Here is a 20,388-nt window from a genome sequence, read left to right as displayed (position 1 = left end):
AATCAGCAAAATGTTAATTCCTTCCAACTGAATAATCTCGTCAGCAAGTCAAACGAATAAACCCAAAAGAAAGACAACCAGACGAGTGAAAAGCAATTATTGGAAAGAGTGTTTTGTAGCTGACGTTGATGACATGTCATGGCAAAAACTCGACCACAAACGGATATCCAACTGATGCAATGCTAGTGTAAATAAGTGTAAATAAAATGTTTGAAAGGATAAAGCAAGCAGCGGCTATTTTTCATCCCAACCGATGTAATATGTTGATATTATGATAATTTATGAAAACTCATACTATGGGTTAAAAATGTTAAATAATGTGTACAAAAGTTTGTTTAATAAGTCTTCGAACTCATTTGAGGGCCCTGCATATTAAAATTGGAATTTCGGCAAATGCTCCCCATGGGAAGATGATTGCTAAACTTGATAGACTCTCAATAAAAGGCTGTTAAATCATCTCATATTGTCTCCCACTTGCTGTATATTTTATATTGTACTCTGGAAAGGACGCTGCCATTCAAAATTAAAACAAAGTTCCACTGCAATAAATTGAATTGCGAGTTTACGAGACGTAACCAAACTGCCCTTTGGGGGTCTGGCAGCGCGTCTTCATGCCCATTGAATCGCAATCGCAATCGCAATCCGCATTTGGTGTGCCGGGTCAAGGGACACGGGTCACCAGAACAGCCCATAACACTTAAATACAAAATGAACAAATTAATATGCCGAGTGGCAAGTCCAAGGCCTTAAGCATTGCTCGGCATAATATTACTTGAGCGCGACTTGAGGTCAACATTATTTCAATTACATGCCAATGCAATTGGGAGCCAAACGTGAGCTGCGTGAAAGTGCACAGTTTTTGGATAAGCCCAACGAGCAGCTCGGATCACTCCTTGAGTCAGATAAAACCAGGGTAATATTTAATAGCCGCAAGGACACGCACGTAACGGGCCAAAACAAAAAGGCAACACGAAAATAACTTTTCAGGAAATTCTTCACAAATGTAATACAAAAGAAGGCATGAATACAAGTCTGCATAAAATTTAATCGTCTGTGTGCGTCATGGTTGGGTTTTTTTTTTTTTTGGGGTTGCGATTGAGCGTATATGTCTATATATAAATATAAATACATTTATGGTACAACTAGAATAACATAAAATTCCTGTACTCGTACAACTAACAACAAGAGTGAGAGTTCGGTTAAAAGCAGAATACAATTGAAGAGGCGCAATCCGCGCCTACGAGTAGAAGGTGAGCACGCTTGTCTGATTGCCTCGCACAAATAGAAAGGGCGGCATCTCACGACTGAGACTCTCCAGCCAGGCCATGTAGAGGGGCGCCGAAACGATGTTCTTGCGCGGCATTGGCAGCGTCATCACCACAAGATCCGATTTGGTTGACTGCTCGCGCAGATACTCACGCAGTCGCAGGTAGCGATTCGTCTTGTCCACAACGGCCAGCAGATCATCTTCGCTAATGTGAGCTGGAGCATAGAAATGGAAGAGGACAGTCCTAGAAGTAGCTGGCAGTTGGTCAAGGAGTCTCACCTTCGTCCTCGTTGAGGGTTCCCTTGCTGCTGTGACCATTCTCCTTATCGCTCACAACAAAATCCTTAATCAGTTCGGTGAAGAACTGTGTGGATGTTTCCAACGGCTTCTTGGTAATGTCGGGTATCAACGTCAAGTCGGAGTAGTCAATGCGAAACTTGGACAGCAAACTGGCCATCGAACGTTGCTCATACTCCAATTCCGCTTTCTTGTTGGCCAGTGCATAGACCCTGTGCAGTGAATATTTAAAAGCCAAGTGTGAATTCTCCCTTTGTGCAAGTGCAATTACATATATTGAGGATAGTATGTATCGACAGGGGCTCAATCCAATTCACAGATGTTGCGCGAAGAGCTTCCATTTGCAAAAACTCATTCGCGTTTTTGGAAAGCCAATAAGAAAGTAAGTACAATGAAAAGGGTGGCATCGACTGAGAGATACCCTAAACATTAAACGAGCTAAAAATAAATTTAATATGAACAACTCCAGTTTTATGACTGTCAAAGATGGAAACATTTTGGTAGCAGTAATTTGCTTGCAATCATACGGACGCTACGCAAGCTCAATATGCCCAATTTCCCAATTAAGAACAGAGTATAAAATGAACAAAACGAAAACTCGAATCACTCGCTTCGTTTGGCATACCAAATGTTATACTTAACGCGTCAATGCGTCAGTGCAGTTGCGATAGGTTCTCCAAGTGTCGCTCTGTCAGTCTCAGAGCTGTCGGGATGACCTATTTGCCAGGCACACGCGTCTCTCAAGCAATCATTGCGTCAGTTAGTCAGTCGAGCCGAGACCCGGCAAAGGCCTGCTCCCTACTTAGGGAGTCTGCTGAAGCTATTTTGTTTGACTGCCTGGTATAAACTCGCACGGAATTCAGCTAAAAAGTATCTTGTCAGGAGAGCAAGTCGCAGCCGTGGTTGCTGCCACGCGTTGGCATATTTCAATAAAATTCAATTCATGCCAAATAAATCCGCACAGGGCTTTTTAAATGCCTTGGGATGTGAGCCACATACACAGCTTCCTGCTGAAAATGGCCCGGCCTGGCTTGCTGCTTACCTCAATTTACATGATTGCCAGGTGCGTCGAGTGCTGATGATGTAGGGCAGCAACAATGTGAGGCCGCCGTCGTCGTACAGCCACCAGACATCGATGATGGCGTGGCTGCGCTTTCGCGTAAATTGAGTCAAGTCAGCCAGCACCTCCTTGGATAGCTCCACGCCACCTGGTCCTCTGTAGAGTGAAACGGGATCGTCGTGTTTCGCCTTCGATTTCCTTAGTGTGCTGGGCTGTTATTATTGTTGTTGCATGATGCCGGCAAATTGAGTACGATTTATTATAGAGATGATCTGGCCCACTTACCTGCTCATTTGCGGCCTTGGCGTCCAGGGGATCGGGCAACACAGAGACATCCTTCACCTGATTACCGGCTATGAACGATAAGTCGCTGGTGCTGGATGCTGTGGACGGTATACATACACAATAGATATAGATGGATATATAAGTATATACTTAAATATGTAGTTGAATTTAATGCAAGACAAAGCCCATGCACACTTAATGGCAAGCCAAGCCGCATTGCCAATCATTAAATCATAAACAATACCATAAACAACACAGTTTTATGCTATTTGGTGTTGCCCATTCTCGAATTTGCACAATTTATTTTCAAATTGGGAAATGGTAAGCAAAACAATGCTTAATACATGCACGTGCTGTGCCGCCCAAACTCCCTTGACCCCCTGGCCCCTACGGAACCTGCGGCCTTGTAACGACTCCACATGTAGTCCGCACAGTTTCGGGGTTTGTGCTTTTAAGGGAACATTGTATAAATTTAAATTCAAATTTACGGGCTTTTCTTAATTTGGGAGCAACAAATTGCCGAAAGGGTTTTGTCACAGCTGGCAGCCTCTAAAATCCTTGTTCTTGCTTGAACTGGTCGCCACTTGGCTCAATCTTTATATAGAGTAGTTTTCAGTTAGTTATGAATTAGTTGCATGCGACAATGGCAATTAATTAGCTGGCCATAAAACGTGGCCTAATTAAAGGCAACGGCAAAAGTTATGGTTTTATGCATGCATAACATGCACGGTGCGAAATGCGGAATGCGGAATAGAAGGGTAGAGGTAGAGCCTGCTCATACATATACATATTTACCTAGTGGCAGTGACCCTACAATAACTTAACTTCACATTCCAATCAATTACCTTAAGACACGTAAAATTGATCTTACACTCAACTTCACCTGGCCAAGAGCGTATTCTACTTAGGCTTTGCTTGAAACGCACTACGAAATAGAAACAGAAACGGAAACGGAAACGGAAATTGTAGAATTGGAATTGGAATGGGAACAGGAAGGGCACACGCAAACGGAACTCAGCATCAATGTGATTTTGTATAGTATTCAAAAACCAGAAGAAATGTTGATCCTTAACAAAACTCGCGCAGCTAATACTTACTTTTGACATACTTCAGGCCATTGTCAGTGGGTGCCAATTTGTTGGCGGCATCTAAAAGTTTGTGGTTACAGTTTGTGGTGCATTGATAAATTGTGGTTTTATATAAAGTTAATTAGTGTGAACAGGTGCGCATTTGTTTTTTTGTGTTTTGTTGAGGTCCATGCAAAAATAATTAAAAGTTTCAGCATTAATAAGTGGTCTACTTGAAGCTGGACCGCAGCCGGAGTCAACTTACCTTGAGATACATTGCGACTCAGGGAGTCCACGCTGCCACTGAGGCCATGTTGCGCAATATGCTCGCTGGCCTGCAGATCGTTGGAGCTCTCGTTGGGCTGCAGCGTTCGGGGCACGTCCAGAGTGCAGTTGGCTGTGGTCCATCCGCCTTCCGGCGAGCCCAGCAGCTGCGAGCAGTCCAGACCCTGGGGCACACGCAGTATGGCCACGGATAGATACATATCTAGAGCCTGTTAGAGAAATGGCAGAAACATTAAATTCAGGCTCCAACCAGATCCCCGCCAGCTGCCACCCACCTTGTGCATGACATTGAAATATTGCACCAGCTCCTTGCGCTCGCACGTCTGCCAGTCGGTTTTGTAGCCCATGAGTATGATGTTGGGCTTTAGCTTGCCAATCCCCGTGGCCTGCATAAGGGCACGCGTGCCTGCCTCAAAGTCCTCGCCATCGACCAGCGCATAGAAGCCCTTGACGTGATGCTTCTGGAACCAGATAGAGGCACGTTCCTTGAGGTAAATACGATACTTCTGCGAACCGGAACCACGCAGCACATGGCCACAAACGAGCAGGGACAGATTCTTTGTCAGCATATAGGCAAAATCGACCAGAACGGGCCGCGTATTGGGCAGTCCGGACAGGACGAGTATCTGCGGCCGATAGTTCTTGACATGATCCTCCACATTGTTCAGCTGCTGCACGGACATCAGCGCGTTCTTGTAGGTCTGCGCTTGTGTGGTGGAGCCCCAGTTGACGTCCGGCTTGCGGTAGGCGACAATTAAGTACAGTGCCAGCACCACGCAGAAGGTGATGAGTGCAGTGGCCCACGAAATCAAAAACATGACAGCAACGCAGAGTATGGAGCCCACAAGACTCAGCCACATGTTATAATACTAAAGATGAAAGTAATTAGTCCAGTCAGAGCAACAAAGAGAGAGAGAGAGCAGAATTCTTACCTTGAACGTGGGCCGCCAGCCCACGGGCTTGGCCAGGCTCGCATGGAATGTGCTAAAGTTGATTAACATATATGCGGCCAGAAAGAAATTCGAGATGAGCGGTGCAATCGAGTTGAGGTCCCCCACAAGTATAAAGCTACAAGAATCAAGCATACATTTGCATATGCATTATTACCTACTCCTATGCGTTCTCTGGCAAATGAATAACTTACAACATGGAGATGAAGAAGGTGAGCACATAGCCACGCACTGGCTCATTGTTCTTGCCGTAGCCCTTGGCAAACCAAACGATTTTCGGGTAGAGCTCATCCTTGCACAAAGCCTGTCAGCGGATGCAGAATGTCAAAGGTATCAGTGTGCTTTCAAATAGGGAATTTGGCTTACCTGAAAAACCTTGGGGGCGGACACCAAGCTAGCCAAAGCCGATGACAATGTCGCAGCAAAGCAGCCGGCATAGATGAGCGGACCAAAGCCAGAAACCAACTCAATTACCTGAAACGAGTTTTGCAGTCCATACAGGCATGTACCAGTCGATGCTGTACAAAATTTAATTAGAAGGGATATTTAAATTGAAGCGGAAATGCAGTGTTGCCTACTTGACGAGCAGTTTAGAAACTCGAAGGAGCCGTTTATCGCATCCACCACATAGCCGGTGGCATCTCGAGCCACAGTGCCGCCACATATCAGCACCATCATAAGATAGGTGCCTGTTGTAATAGCAATGGCCAGAATTGTGCCCTTGGGTATAGACTTTTGGGGGTCCTAAAATACAAAGCAATCGTAAATGGCTAATAAATTGTATAGGACGCAAGTGTGACGCACCTTCAAGTCGCCCGAAATGTTGGCGCCCGCCAAAATGCCCGTGGCGGCGGGGAAGAAGATGGCAAAAACTGAGAAGAAGTCGTGACTGACATAGCCCTCCTGGCGGTAGTTCGGAAACAGATTTGTATGGAATAGCGTGGCTGCATTCAATTTGATTAAAAGCCTGTTCAATGGCGCCTCATTGGCTGGCACTCACCATTATAGCCGATAAAGCCCTTGGCCCGCTCGCCCTCGCTCTTGGGCCCAATGAAGCTGCCAATGATGAAGTCAGCGATAGCTGCCAGCAGAATGAAAAGCAGGCCGATTTGCGCCTAACAAAGATACGCGGGTTGGAAGCGAGTGTGGTTTAGAGAAGCGCAACTGAGGCGGAATTCATAAAGCATCAACCAAATTAATCATACGCACCTTGGCCTCCCACTCCATGCCGACACAAACGATAATGAGTAGCAGCAGTATCGTGGTGCTACCCACGATGCGCACATCCGTGACGCCACCATCAACAATTTGCACATCCATGCCTCTCATCATGGCCTGCAAGGACTCACAGAAGCCCACCACGTACATGGCGCAGGCGACAACGTTAGCCAGCGAAAAAATCAGGCCAATCGAGCCACCAAACTCGGGGCCCAAGGAGCGGGATATCATGTAGTAGGTGCCGCCTAAACAGGCGCATTAAAAACCATTTAAAACAACGACAACCAAGCAGCTGCCTGGCAGTGACATAGGACTCACCTCCTTTAATGACGCCGTTGGTGCTTATCGCTGACATTGACAACGCCGTTATGGTCGTGACAGCGGTCGTTGTCAATATTAATACGAACCCCTCGATGATGCCCGCCTGGCCCACCACCCAGCTGAGGCGCAGAAAGAGCATCACACCCCATATGTTGAGCAGGCAGCGTATGAGTACACCTTTGATCCAGCCAAATTTTAGAACGCCATTCGTGCTGCCCGCCTCCAGGTCCCGATTACGTTGCAGGCTGTGCGGGTTCTGCAAGTGAATACCAAAGTCATTTTCAATAAAGCTATCTAGGATTGATAGATGATGCCCCACGGCAAACACAGCCTGTGCCATGGGCTCTACTTTAAATGCTCCAAAGGCGATGTCAGATGGGCAGGTTCCACTGACACGCATCTTGGCATCTGCTCAACAAATTAATCATACGCCACCGCAACCGCCGCAGCATGTGACGCATATTTTAGCTTTTAATCTCTGACTGCGCATTTAATGACCTTTGAACGCCTCTCAAGGATATATTTATAACTTTTGATGTAAAACGCTTCTATCAAAGTTCTTGGAATCGAAAACAATTGCACAAATTTTCAGCTTATTGACAATTGTTTTTTCTTTCTTTCTTAAATCAATTGACACCCACCACAGCGCGAGTGCAAAATCAATTAGTGGCAATTGATTGCATTAGAAATTGTATTTGCGATGACTGCGGCCCACACACTCGCACAATGGGAAACTCATAAAGGCAACGCGAAAGTCAATTGAAAAGTCAGCGGCCCCAAAAGTAACGCAAGCGTGGGTTTTAAAAGGTTGGAAAAACGTCGGAGCCAAAAAAAATTATAAATAAATAAAGGAAGAACAAAGCAGGCCAAGCTTCATTTGGTTTGCATTTAATTAAAGCATAGCTGCATTTGAGGTGAATTAAGTGGTTTTCAGTGGCTGCAGCGGTCTCTTAATATATTATCGGCAATTTTCAGCTGTTTAACGAGCACGCGCCAGAGCTGAACGTTCCTCGAACTCTGGCGCTATGCTAATGACCCCAACTGTTGACTGTTGGCAAATGCCGCGCTGCGACTGAGTTTTCAATTTTCGCAAAAAGACGTAGTGTAAGAAGAAGCGAACACAGTGCCACAAGCAACTTGACACTTCTCCAAGGCAGCTTCAATTTGCAGTGTCAAATACAGGAGCTGGCAATAATGCTGTGACAATGACTGTGACTTTTCCGTCTGGATGCCAGGCCATTGCCTGGCCTTAAATTTGCCTCGAGTTGCTTTAAATTTAAATTTGGCCCAGGCACACGTAAGTGCTGGCAATCAATTTGTGTGCGACCCTTTACCAATGGTCGGCCCGACCACAATATTAATTGACATGTCAAGCGGAAGAGGCTACAGAGGATACTCACTTTGCCCACCAGCGTTGCATGGTGCAGCTCGTCGAGCGTTGGACGGTAGGCGGCCTGTATGGACATCATGTTGCGATAGTTATCCAGGCGTGGCAGGGCCTCACGCGTAAAATGCCTGCGAAATTATAGCAATAACTTGAGTTGAATTGGCCATAAGAGCTCTTAACAGCGTTAACTAACCGAAAACTTTTACCATATTTTGTATCGTATTCGTTGTCCAGTAATTCGCGTTCCTCCTGCGAATCATTTGAGCCGTCAGACTCCTCATTTTGCGGTTCCACTTGAAAACGCGTCGTTGTCTGCAAATCCTTAAAGCGGGAGGGCTTGTCCTTATCGCGAAAACTACTCTTGATGGATTGCCTGCAAGACAAAAAACAAGTCCGCTTTAAAAAAGATTAAAAAGGGTCTCTGCTCATTTCGCCATGACTAATGTATATCTCACGTCCAAGTGCTTGACTCAGCTAGGATTTTACCAAAAAAATAATAATTTCGAGTAACAAGAACAGAGTTCTGCCAGTTGCCCTTGGCGGTGTTGAAACAAAAAAGGTTTTCTCTTCAGCATAAAACATAGGTATATACTTAAATATACATTTGCGCCCATTCCAATTGGAATGCGAAATTGAATCCATTTTGACGAGCTGCATATTCCTTACGTTTGCTGATTTTTACTTCATTTACAGCTCAATTTTCAAATTTAAACGAAATAAATTTTATTACATGCCATTTGAACTCGTCGGACAAGAGACCAATTGTTGTATTTGCTCTTCTTTGTGCTGAGGTGTGCTAAGGTGTGCAGGATGTATATGTTTGTGTGTGTGTGTGTGTGTGTGTGTGGGTGAGCTACACACAGCCGCAGGACATAACCACACAAGCAGACACAAGTTCAAGCCGGCGACTGGCTTAGTTGATTATTGTGCTCATTGTTGTTGTTATTGTTGTTGTTTGTGTGTGATGATGCGATGCATGACGGGCTGACTAAATCCCTGATGAATTTTGCTTGTTGTTCACTCATGTGGCTTGAACAATTGACTTTAACCAGCCGCCTGGAGGTATTCTAGATACGAATGCTGCCTTCATCTGTATACTCACACTTGTATACAAGAGTGCCTTAATAGAAAGTGCCTGTCCAGCAGATATGCTGTGTCCCGCTGTAAAATCGTACTTAATGAAACATATTTATACTTGAAAAGGAAGGCGAAAAGACGGAAAGAAAGCAAGAACCTTTCTATGTGATTCTCATGAATTCAATTAATGCTTTCAGTCTTTGATGTCATTTTAGTGCGTGCGTAAATGAGAGAAAATAAAAGAAATAATGAAAGGGGGAAATAGGATATTATTTCTACTGCTGTATGTTTTACATAACTGAAATTTCTGTTGAGTACGGGGTGTACTCCTATGCAAACAATTTTATTATTGACTAGCGACTTAGCTCATGGTATCTCAGCAAATATTTATATTTGCAACTGAAAATAAATACAGCCAATTTTTTAGCAATTCCAAAATTAAGTTTAGATTAGTTTACCAGCACATTTTATGTAAAATGTGCTCTAGTGGCGTTACATGATTTAAGAGCTTGAGTTTGAGCATAAGTTCACTAATTAATATTTAAATTATTTATTTACGTTGGCATTTAAAATGATCGCTAAAGGACCCATATAATGTTATGTCAAGTGGCAATTAGAGAAATAATGTTTACTCTTTTAAAAATTTATTCGCACATAAAATTGGCAATAAATAATGCAAATGGGCAAAAGTAGCCTCATTTTATGGTATTGTGGTTACATTTGATAATTTACGGTCCGAACAGCAGACCAAGAGCAGACTAATAAAATGGAAATGTCGACACTGGTCCGTGGTTGTGATTAACAGTCGTGACCTCGGCAAAGGACCAACAAGAACTCCATTTGAACTAGCTGTGTGCTATGCAAATGGGCGCCCAGTTGTTCCTTCTCCCGATTGCATTCATCGCATGCCAACACAAATGATTGTTTATTTCTTTGGCTGTGATTGGTTCTAGTCTTGGCTGCTGTTGCAGCCAATTGGGGTTCCTTCTTTCGGGGTTGCGAGTGCGTTAAGACAAGGAATGTTTGTTGAACTTGCCAATTTAGGGGCAACAAGCCAGGTCGACAAACTTTCAAGTAATTTGATAGATGTGAAGCCAATGGCCAAGCGACCATGCTGAATCTTCTTTTTTTTTATCAAATTACGTGCAGGCTAAAGAAAATACAATACAATTTTCAATATTTTTAGCAATTGACTAAACATTGATGCGATCTTTTTTCAAGCAGGTTTATAAATTTTGGAATTTCAGTCATACTTTTCCCCCAAATAATTGCAAGCATCTGTGATCTACTTAGGAATCCGCCGAGCCCGTGTTGGATTTAAATTCTAGATTCGATTTTTCTTAATTACATTTTTGTATTTCGTGTCGTGAAAACATGATAGGAAATACCTTTATTAGTCCTCCTCTCAAATAAATATTCACAAAGATCTTTGAACAAACAAATTTCATAAATTCGTGTTCTTTATGTCTAATGCTCCTGCTACTCGAATAAATGTTTAGCAATTGATGGTAATTACCGAGTCTGAAATGCTCCTTGCTGCGAATTCATTCTCTAACTCGCATTTGCACAATTTCGCCATACACTTTTGGCCATATGTATGATAAAACGGACATAAGTATGACAAAATATCCCATTCATGGAATTGATAATAAGGTCAAAACAAGAAAGCAGCCGGGAAAACAAACGGCGGATAAGGAAAAGCACAACGTTAAGCAGAAAATGGACAAATTTAAAAAGTTTGCTGCCATTCAAAAATGTTAGTTGGGGGCTGTGGATGGAGAGGGGGGGTTGGGGGCTTACCTCTGCTGCCTGGGCTGTTGTTTGTTGAGCAACTGGGTCGCATCGAAAGTGTCGTCCTCGTGGAGCTCTCCATCGATGTTGGTCAGCCGACGGTAGACCTCGTCGGCCGGGGGTGCGTGTGATTTGCGGTCCTCATTGTCATTGTTGTTCTTGTGATGGTTAACAGGATTCACTTGGAAGCGGTTAGGTCGATCGACCGACCCCATCTCAAACGATGTTGTATCCGACATGTCTCTCTCTGTGTGTGTGTGGGTGTGTGTGTGTGCCGCTTGGGTCGCTGCGACTCTTGAAAAAAGTTTGGGCGGTCTGTTTTGGGTTTCTGTGGTTAGCTAATGCCACAAGTTTTTTTCGGGCGGCTCTTCTGTCTTAACCCACGCACTCCACCTCAGCTAAATGAATTCCTTCGTTTTGTGCTTTATACCAAGGAAAGCATTTGGGTTTCGTTGTCTGTATTCATCCAATTTATGTGCGAGAAATATTTTCCAGCTGTAGCGCGAATATTTTTCTGCAAATATAGTGCAAATAATTCCATAAATAAATAAAAAGTGTATGTGATTTGCCGCTGACATGACAATGGGTGTTTTTTATTGACAAGCAAAATATATATATACATATATGCATGAAATAGTATCTTTGAAATATACAAATTTTAAATATTTTTCATGACAAACTATTCAAATACAGCTTTAGAAATGCAGGGGAAATCGCGAATAAATACTCTTATAGACTTTCAATTCAGATACCCTTGTCAAAGCTGAAAGCATGGATAAATACTTTTTTCCGCTATGTAAATGGTTATTATTACTTTTTTTTTTGGAAACAAGTATGCTGTGGGTAAGTTCGTGTACAAATCGGTTGCTAAATATAGCATCGAGCAAATTGATGCAAATTAATCATGATTAGCGGTCTCTGTGATCCCAAGGGAAATGGTTGCCATGTGAGTTAGCTCACCCGGGCACACCTGGCGTATGCGCGATGAATTCGCAAGCAGGATATGAAGTGCCAGCCCCATAAGCAAACACAAAAAAGAAAGGAATTACAGCAATTGATTGCCGAGCGGCGGCAATTTCTCACAGTCCTGAGACTCGTGAGCAGCAGCAGGCATTTATGGGTCAATGCAGGAGGTAAACAGAACGCGCAATTAGGAAAAATCCACAATATGTTGGAAGAGTCAAACTGAAACAAGTGAACGGCACGCAGAGGCCTGAATGAGAGCGCCAGATAATTACGCCAATTATGCAATTTTTGATGAAATATGTGGGAACTTTGCACTCGAGCTACGTGGAATTTGTACAAATTTATTGAAGCAATTAAGCGCTTAATTCAATGAGCCCAACGACACACAGCTGAGCCTATAGGCCTAGGGGGCCTCAGGCGGGGTACAGGGACAAACGACAGCTGGCAGCTAGCAATCGGATGTCCACGCATCCAGCAAGGCCCCCAAAGACCAAAAACTTTGCTAACGCTTATCGGCCAGCGACAGACACACGCCAAGAAGCTATACCTTGACCTATAGTCTTCAAAGGAGCCAGGTGGAACTTGATAAGCGCCAAGCTATGGGGTTAAAGGTTTTCGCAACAGCTTGTCAGACAGCGCTGCCTGGTAACGAGCTGGGGGCGTGGCAGCACGGATGGCGGCCACTTTTTGAAATGAAAATATTTTATAATGATGGCATTAAAAAGAGATTCATGATTTATGATGGCTTAGACTTAGTTGTGATTAATTGCGCCATTAACAAATTCATTTGCATTCTGTCACCGCAATCCAGGTTTCCAGCCATTGATATTTTTCTAGCCTCAAGTGGAGGCCAGTTGCCCACCAAGCTGGAATCGCTTGACAGCTGCTAAAAGGCATGACATAAACAACAAAGAAAAAGTTATAAAAAACTTATCTGAATAATTGTTGGCATTGTCCGAGCCACGAAGAGACGGCTGAGACGGCCCAACAGCTAGGCCCCTTTTAATGACCCTACAATGAACCAATTGCTTCCGATGCTCATTTCGCGTTGCCTTGTTACGATTTTGCGATTGTATTATTACTGTTCCTTGTTGTTATTCTCAAGCTTTTAACTTTGTTTTTTATTTTCTGATTGGACTATATGCCTATGCGTATTTAAGCGCTGCTACGCTTTCTTTTCATTGCCTAATTCAACGCCCATTCGCATTTCAATTGCCACAATAAAACAAGATTTTTACTACTTTGGTGGTCTCTGCGCCACAATGAATACCCCCTCCCCTACGCCCATTGCTATGTAGACGAATGGAATGTACGCCCCAAGGCTGCCTGCTTAATGGGCATGAGATAAATTTAACTTTGCTCGTAAAGAGTTGCGATTTTCTCGACGAATTGCCTGTCAACGAATATCCTGTGAAGCTAAAAATTGCTCTTACATGTATATCCTAACTTTTAAGGCATTTGATTCTTGGCACTCACCAGTAAATTGGCAAGCCATTAAATGGCAATTGCATATTTCTACCTTGACCATGAAGCAGCCGTACATGTTCATATATAGAGCATATACATATATATAAATTTTATTACCTGACCTCAATTACAAGACAATACAAAAAGTAAGGCAACAATAAAATATGGTGACGCCGAATTTAAGAGCTGCCATTGCTGAGGCAGCAGCTCTTAATGACAAAACATCATCACAATGGCAAAACACATGGCCCACGGACCATGGGTAAACGTGTGTTGTGATGCCGTTTGAACGTGCCTTCCGTGTCGAACGGCAAATTTGCGATGGCCAAAGTTTATGCCCTAATATTGATATCAATCGTTTTTATACTAGATGAGAAGCGATACATGTACGAATGGTAATCAGCAATGCGGCACGCACAAAAAGAAAACTTTCGGACAGAAGCATGTTCTCCCATGCCACGCCCACCCATCTATATGTTCCATGTATGTCGTTCATCAACACAAGCGGCGATGTGGCCAAGTTGTAAGGAAAGCGAGTGTGTGTGTGTGTGTACGTATTCGCAGGACTAGCACCGATGCACATCAAAGCTGATTAACAGGCCGAGTCCTGCGAACCTACATAGGCAATGACAAGCTGGCAGCATGCCGAAAAAAAGTGTCAAAAACATACAACAAAAGTTAAACAAGTCAAGCGTGTGCTGATTTGGACGGTATTATTGTCAGGGCCAAGGCGTTGCCCAATAAACGTAATGCTTACAAGCGGAAAACTTTAACATTAAATAGGACACAAAGCCATACTAGTGCACAAGGCCAAAGTTTAACAAAGAACTTAAGAGGATCCTTTGAAATACAATACGTAAATAAATACAAGTAGAAGAGCTGTGTAAGACAATACGAGTTAAACAGTTGAATATGCTTAAAAGATAAATTAAAGACCTTATAAGTAAATCTAAAAATTTACCCTATCTAAGCCTATCTAAGATGGAAATTAATTGTCAAATGAGTAAAAGTGAAAGCGAATATTTGAGAAACTCACTAAGAAACTTACAAGGAGCACGATTTCGTCATGGATAACACAAAAAATACCCCCCTGTAAAGTTCGTTAATTGTAACAGAATATATCAACTTTTATTCATTGATAAGGGAATTAGTGACTTTCCAATCCACAAGTGAACAATATTTAAAAATTTAAGTTAAGTCTAAGCATAACATAATCATTTCATTTCTTCAATCTGTATCGAATCGAACATAATGAACAAAGTTGAGCGGGTCTCTATTGAAGAGCGGAAAACTGTATTAATTAAACAGGTTTCGATGTGAACATGAGCCGCAACAAAAATTTAATTGCATACCGTCAGCGCCAAGCTCAAATTCTTTGCTGAAATCAGTTTTGGAAAAATTCCTATCGCACTTTAGGTATTCATTATTCATTATTTATGTATAAGCAGCAATCAAATAAAGGTTTCACAGATTTTATTCAGTTTATTAACCTTTTTTATTGCCATCAAAGGTCTCAAAATTTCTGCTTCGTCAGTTCAAACACAATGAATAAATATGAGCGGAGGGGAAGACATAAAAAAAAACTGAAGCATAGCAAAGAGTTCTATTTTTGTTTTAAGTGGAATTTTTCTTGAAAGCAAAAAAACGAATACTCAAGAACAAGTTTTTGGGCAATTATTGCCATAGGCGATTTCTGAGTAAAATTGAAAGATATGGCCAACTGATGTCTGTTAGTAGTAAAAATTAGTTTCAGCTCTTTCAATAAGCGCAAAGCCATTAAAGCTTGCAACATTTTAGCCCTAATCTTGTCCGTCGCCAGCAAGTCAACAAAAGTTTCGGCGCCTTTTTTATGCCGCACATTTGTACGAGTATTTCATATTATTTTTCGGCCGTAAATTTGCATTGAAAAGTGCCATAAATATTATTTCGCGAGTTTTTATGTCGCCAACAGGAAACCTGTGAACAACTCCGACTGAAAGCCAGCCTGTGGAATTTCGAGTACTTGCACATCCATATATATATTTATATATAGGTATTGTGTAGGTCTTTTGGGAAAGCTGGATTCCAATAAGCGATGTATATTTTTTTATGATTTAAAGTCGTAAATTTGTGTGGCAGCATATATTTACGACTAAAATGCCATTTGGTAAGTACCCGGGAGCCGAATGTCCCCGGATACGGCCTGCGCGGCTGTGTGGGTGTTTGCTGTGACTGCAGCTTTTATTTGCTTCATTTGCGGCAGCATAAATTAAGTGCAAAAATCTACAAAAACAAATATGTGTAGCCACACAAAAGCAACACGACAGGACGAAACAATGCCGCCTGGCAGCATTAGAAGGTCAATAAAAAAGAAAGTAAAACGAGCATAAGGAAAATTGTTTTGACGAAATCAATGCCAACGCCATTCGGACTGCTCCCTTTTATGATCACTCTCAATGCCTCACAATAAATAAAGTTGAGCTGAGCAGAAATCATTTTAGCGAAATTCATGCGACATCATAAAAGAGAAGCGATTACATAATATAAGAAACTAAAATTGCTACAAATAAAACTAAAACAAAATAAATTGTGTATTCGCCACGTGTGACTTGTCGTTCGACAATTCATATTCGTGCCGATTGACTTAAGACTAAGCCGAGGTATGCGAATGTAAATATAGTAAATGCTCTCGACTATATTTTTATGACAGTTTTTTTTTCGTAACTAACAGGAAAGTCAATCATGTGAGAACCCAACCGATTGGTGCTTAAAAAGTCATTTCAAGCCCAGAAGCACTTTAAACAATGTTCCCGCAAATGGTAGCAAAAAGCTACAGTTATGTATTTTCCGAATTCTTGAATGTATTTACATTTAGGGAGCGCACGTAACACAACATACATGCATTTTTCCATGAACAATAAGTCGAAACAATCGAGAAAATATATTTAAAATGTATTTATTTTATTGATTGCTTTTTTTTCACAAAACTCAACTTGAATAGAATCATGTACACTCGGATTGCACAATGAGCCGAGTACCAGCAATTTTATTAAAAATTTTAAAAAAAGTAATTTTAACTTTTTTCAAATATATCATAAATAAATATCTGGGCTTGCAGTCCTGATATATATTTATCTGCCACACTACGTAAAATTTTCAGACTTATTGCGAATTCACGTACAATTTTCTTAACATAATTAGAACATTGCATTATATACTAATTACTTGCTAAATACTTTGGCTACAAGTTTGGCCAGTAATGGTAAATGGGAACCGATTTGAGGCACGCAACAAACATAATTTCGAGCATGCAACAGTTTCTTTTTAGAACTTATTCATAATCATGCTCAGGCCAAAGGCAACCATTAAATGTTAGCTGGGTCATTTGCACGCGCTCCGAATTTCTTGTTAGTCTTTTCAACGAATTTTGCCTAAATAAAAGCTTAGTATTAAGAGATCTAATCAACAACTTTTCCAATATTGAAAAGATATTTGTCTAAGGCACATGGCGACAGCATCTACCTTAGGAAGATTTTATACAATATATTGAGAGCTTAAACCAATTCAAAAATAAGTACTAAGAAATATCAGTTAATACTTTCAAGTTGGTTCTGACAAATTTAACTGCTCTCCTCTTATGGAAATACATTCAGGTTCTGTTAATTAAAGAGTCGTAGGTCACATGAATTCCAAATTTTACAGCTCAGTGCACAATTTGTGACCCACATCTTCAAGAATCGTATTCATTGACCCAATGTTGGGTCCACTGAACAAACTCATTATTAATTTTGAATGCGCTCATTTTAACTACTTATGAGTGGGAAAATAGCTGGCAAATATTGTTGGGGTTATGTGAGGGCGTGTTTTTAATAAAGCTAAACATTTTTGGCCGCTGACCCTGTTGAAAAAACTTGCCCCCTTCAATGGAACACAACTCGAACCCGCACAAAAAACACACATCAAAGCACCAAGCTGTAATCTTGAAATGGGATTTGCAATCTCTGTGGTCAGGTCTTGGGTTGAGCGGTTCCCTAATTCTACGAAAATTACGCGTATTTTAATTAAAGTCGTATTCAATTAATAGCCGCTACCAGAAGATTTACTTTATGTGGGGCAAGACAAGAGCGACGAGCCGCGGCTTTGATTAGCGAAACACGAGCACAGTTTTTGTGGGTCTCTTTACAGTGAACCATTCTATCCCAGCCCACGCCTTTGAGCTCTGTATGTTCCGTCAATTGCCATAAATCTTGATTAAAAGCGGAAAATGCGGCGAAAAGGTGAAAATTGTGCGCGTTTCAGTAGGCGGGCGCGATTGCTATTTTCGTTGCTTGAAAGCTTTGCATAATTTCCAAGTCGCTTTCCGAGCATTTCCGTTGTGACCCCAGCCCAAACCACCGCCCCCCTCCCCCCACCACGCGACCAGCCCATTATTTGGCGATTGCAGTCTGCGTTTTGCGCCCCGACTGTCGTGTATTCGCCGTTTTGTCAAAGTTCGCAAGGTCAATGATTTAATAGTTTAGTCGTCAGCTTTGCATTGTCTCCAAGCGTCCACATTCCTATGATTTTTCTTTGTGTTTGCTTTGCTCGTGTCATACATTGTCATTTCACATATATATTATTTATTATCTGTTGCTGACATGAAAAGCCTTTGGTGCGCCCCGACGCTAGCGCCACTTGCCTGAGAATTCTCGCTGTCTCCAGCCGGTTACTCAGAAGTCAAAAGTCACAAGCTATCAGGATGCAGTTGGATTATTCTGTCGATGGGTTGTCGAATGCACCACGGAACGAATTCCGACTGGCGCTGAGAATGCGAAATCTGGCTTCCAGTCGTACAATGGACCGCTTGACACATCTTTCTGGTAAAAATCTCCTACTCTTAAACTATTTAATATAATATATTAATAATAGTTCATAACAATTCAAAATAATTCTTCATAAAATAAAAAATCCTTTTCAAAATTATTCGAGATCTTTCTATACATTTCTGGCCAGGCTTCTTCCACACCCTTAAACGCAACCCCTTAATAAAGTCAATCGTGCACATGGCGGTGCCTTTGTAGGGCATATTCAATATCACAGGGGTTGATTGAGTAAACAGCGCATGCGCAGCTCCTTAGGCAGCAGCTGCAGTCATTCGCCGGAAAGCTGATAGTCTGGAATCGAACTTTTTGTGTACTCGTCCCAATGGCAGGTGTACGGCTTGGCGTCATCTGATATTTGGAAGCATGCTTGTTCTTTTAATTATATACACTGACAGAACTTAGGGGTGAGTTTGTGAAATTCACATACATACAATTCACATATATACAATAGATTAAAAGCTTAAAAATAAATTGCTTCGAAAAAAATAATGGATTGTATTTTTTCCCCAGCTGCAAACTAGTTCAAACCCAAACCGATCGATGCATTTATACCATATTTGGTGGATGCCAGTTTTGGGTGTAGATCAAATTTAGCCCGCATCTTGTATGTGAAAATATGTACGGCTTGCAATATTTTCAGCACAGCGGGCATTACATTTGTTTTTAAAAATATAAGACAAATCAAGGTTCAAAGCCTGAGCTCATTTGAGTGGAAAACCAGGTTAAGGAAGTGAACTTAAAGGCAGACACCTGGCTCGAACCTTGAACATAATCATTGACAAGTTTTATTTGGGCTCTCAGCCTTGGTTTTTATAGTTAATAAAATAATTACACAATATTGTTAAAGAACATAGGAAACAGAGTGCACAAACTAGTTAAGTTATCGAACGCTCATATCGGTTGATATCAAACGAAATTGTTTTATCTACACAAAATTTTTTATCAATATCAGAATTATTTTATGAAGCATAATGGTACTGGAAGCCTATTAGTTAATTTACCAACAGCCATATCTTATATGCAGTACTTGAAGATGTGACACTAGGTTTTCGGGTAGTGTCGAATGTAACCAGACACGCGACCGCATGTTGCTGTTTACATTACTTTTTAAAGTGCACAGAGGCATATGCGAGTCTGAGTCGAAAGTAAGTGGACACTAGATCATACTAGATACATATATATGTATATATATGTATATATATAATTATATATATGCAAGTATGCAGCAAGTATGCAGCAAGTGACCGTAAACTGTGCCCGAATGCTCGTGTTATTCGAGACATTAGAAGCACTTAAATTTACGCCGATTAGTAAATACTCTGTCATGAACAAAGAAAACCACGGTCATCACACATTGCCGTGATTTATGCCACAAATCGACTTGAGTCAAGAGATGATCCGAAACTAAAAAATGCAAAACGAAAGAGACTGTGACTAGGAAAAAGCAGCTCAAAAGCCAGATCCACAAGAGAGCAATTACAGCTCTCAGGTTTAAGTGCATTTAAACTAAGAGACACTTAAAGCAGAATAGAAAATTCGCCTATCTACTGTAGAATTCGTATAAGTATATCAACTGTATACGGACTAAGTACATGAATAAACACATGCATAAGTATGCACAATTTCATGCGCAGACTTTCTTTTAAATGCTGCACATAGCGATATTTAGCCCACAGAATTTTGCTTTTGATAACAATGCTGAGCTAAACGAAATTTTTCAGGTCGGGGCTATATGAAAAAAAAAAAAAAGTCTTTTGTTTGAGTAAATAAAGATTTTGTTTGTTTTCCCTTCAGACTAATCTAAAAGAGCTTAAGCATTCAATTAAGAAATGAATAGATAAACATTCGAAGTTCATTCTTCACACCGGATGCCAGACACATGACCAAAGTGTTCGAAAGTAAACATAATATAAATCTGTACAAACTAATGTTTTTTTTTTAATTTTTCTTCATTTAAAAAACTTACCAATTGTTGACTGTGTTTTAAATCCAATTGAGAAAGAACTTTTTGTGTAGTTATTCGAGGACGGTTAATTGTGCCTTTCCATGCAGTTCATGTAATATTTGTTGTATCACTCGGCTAAAGACAAACAGAGAATTAAGCAAACA

The 20,388-nt window shown here is 41.4% G+C and overlaps 1 protein-coding gene across 2 annotated transcripts; it reads right to left on the bottom strand.

Annotated features, from left to right (window-relative positions):
* Positions 1–1,025: 1,025 nt before the first annotated feature.
* Ncc69 (sodium chloride cotransporter 69) lies at positions 1,026–20,388 on the bottom strand. Of its 2 annotated transcripts, XM_064691463.1 has the most exons (19): positions 20,246–20,388; positions 11,015–11,519; positions 8,331–8,510; positions 8,151–8,265; positions 6,748–7,006; positions 6,421–6,674; positions 6,212–6,326; positions 6,016–6,155; positions 5,790–5,955; positions 5,578–5,729; positions 5,406–5,515; positions 5,194–5,329; positions 4,537–5,130; positions 4,242–4,470; positions 4,007–4,057; positions 2,910–3,007; positions 2,607–2,836; positions 1,547–1,776; positions 1,026–1,482 (listed from the first exon to the last, which is right to left on the bottom strand). In XM_064691463.1, the coding sequence occupies exons 2-19, from the start codon at positions 11,242–11,244 to the stop codon at positions 1,238–1,240; spliced, it is 3,534 nt and encodes a 1,177-aa protein (XP_064547533.1). In that variant the 5' UTR covers positions 11,245–11,519; positions 20,246–20,388; the 3' UTR covers positions 1,026–1,237. The 2 variants fall into 2 exon arrangements, with proteins under 2 accessions (XP_064547533.1, XP_064547534.1); XM_064691464.1 differs by lacking the exon at positions 4,007–4,057.

Source organism: Drosophila montana, unplaced genomic scaffold, assembly GCF_035044405.1.
Source record: "Drosophila montana isolate Dmon_TW-CO22-7 unplaced genomic scaffold, ASM3504440v1 contig_3438_1, whole genome shotgun sequence".
Taxonomy (NCBI): domain Eukaryota; kingdom Metazoa; phylum Arthropoda; class Insecta; order Diptera; family Drosophilidae; genus Drosophila; species Drosophila montana.
Note: the sequence above shows the minus strand (reverse complement) of the source record. Positions and strands in the feature narration are given on the sequence as shown.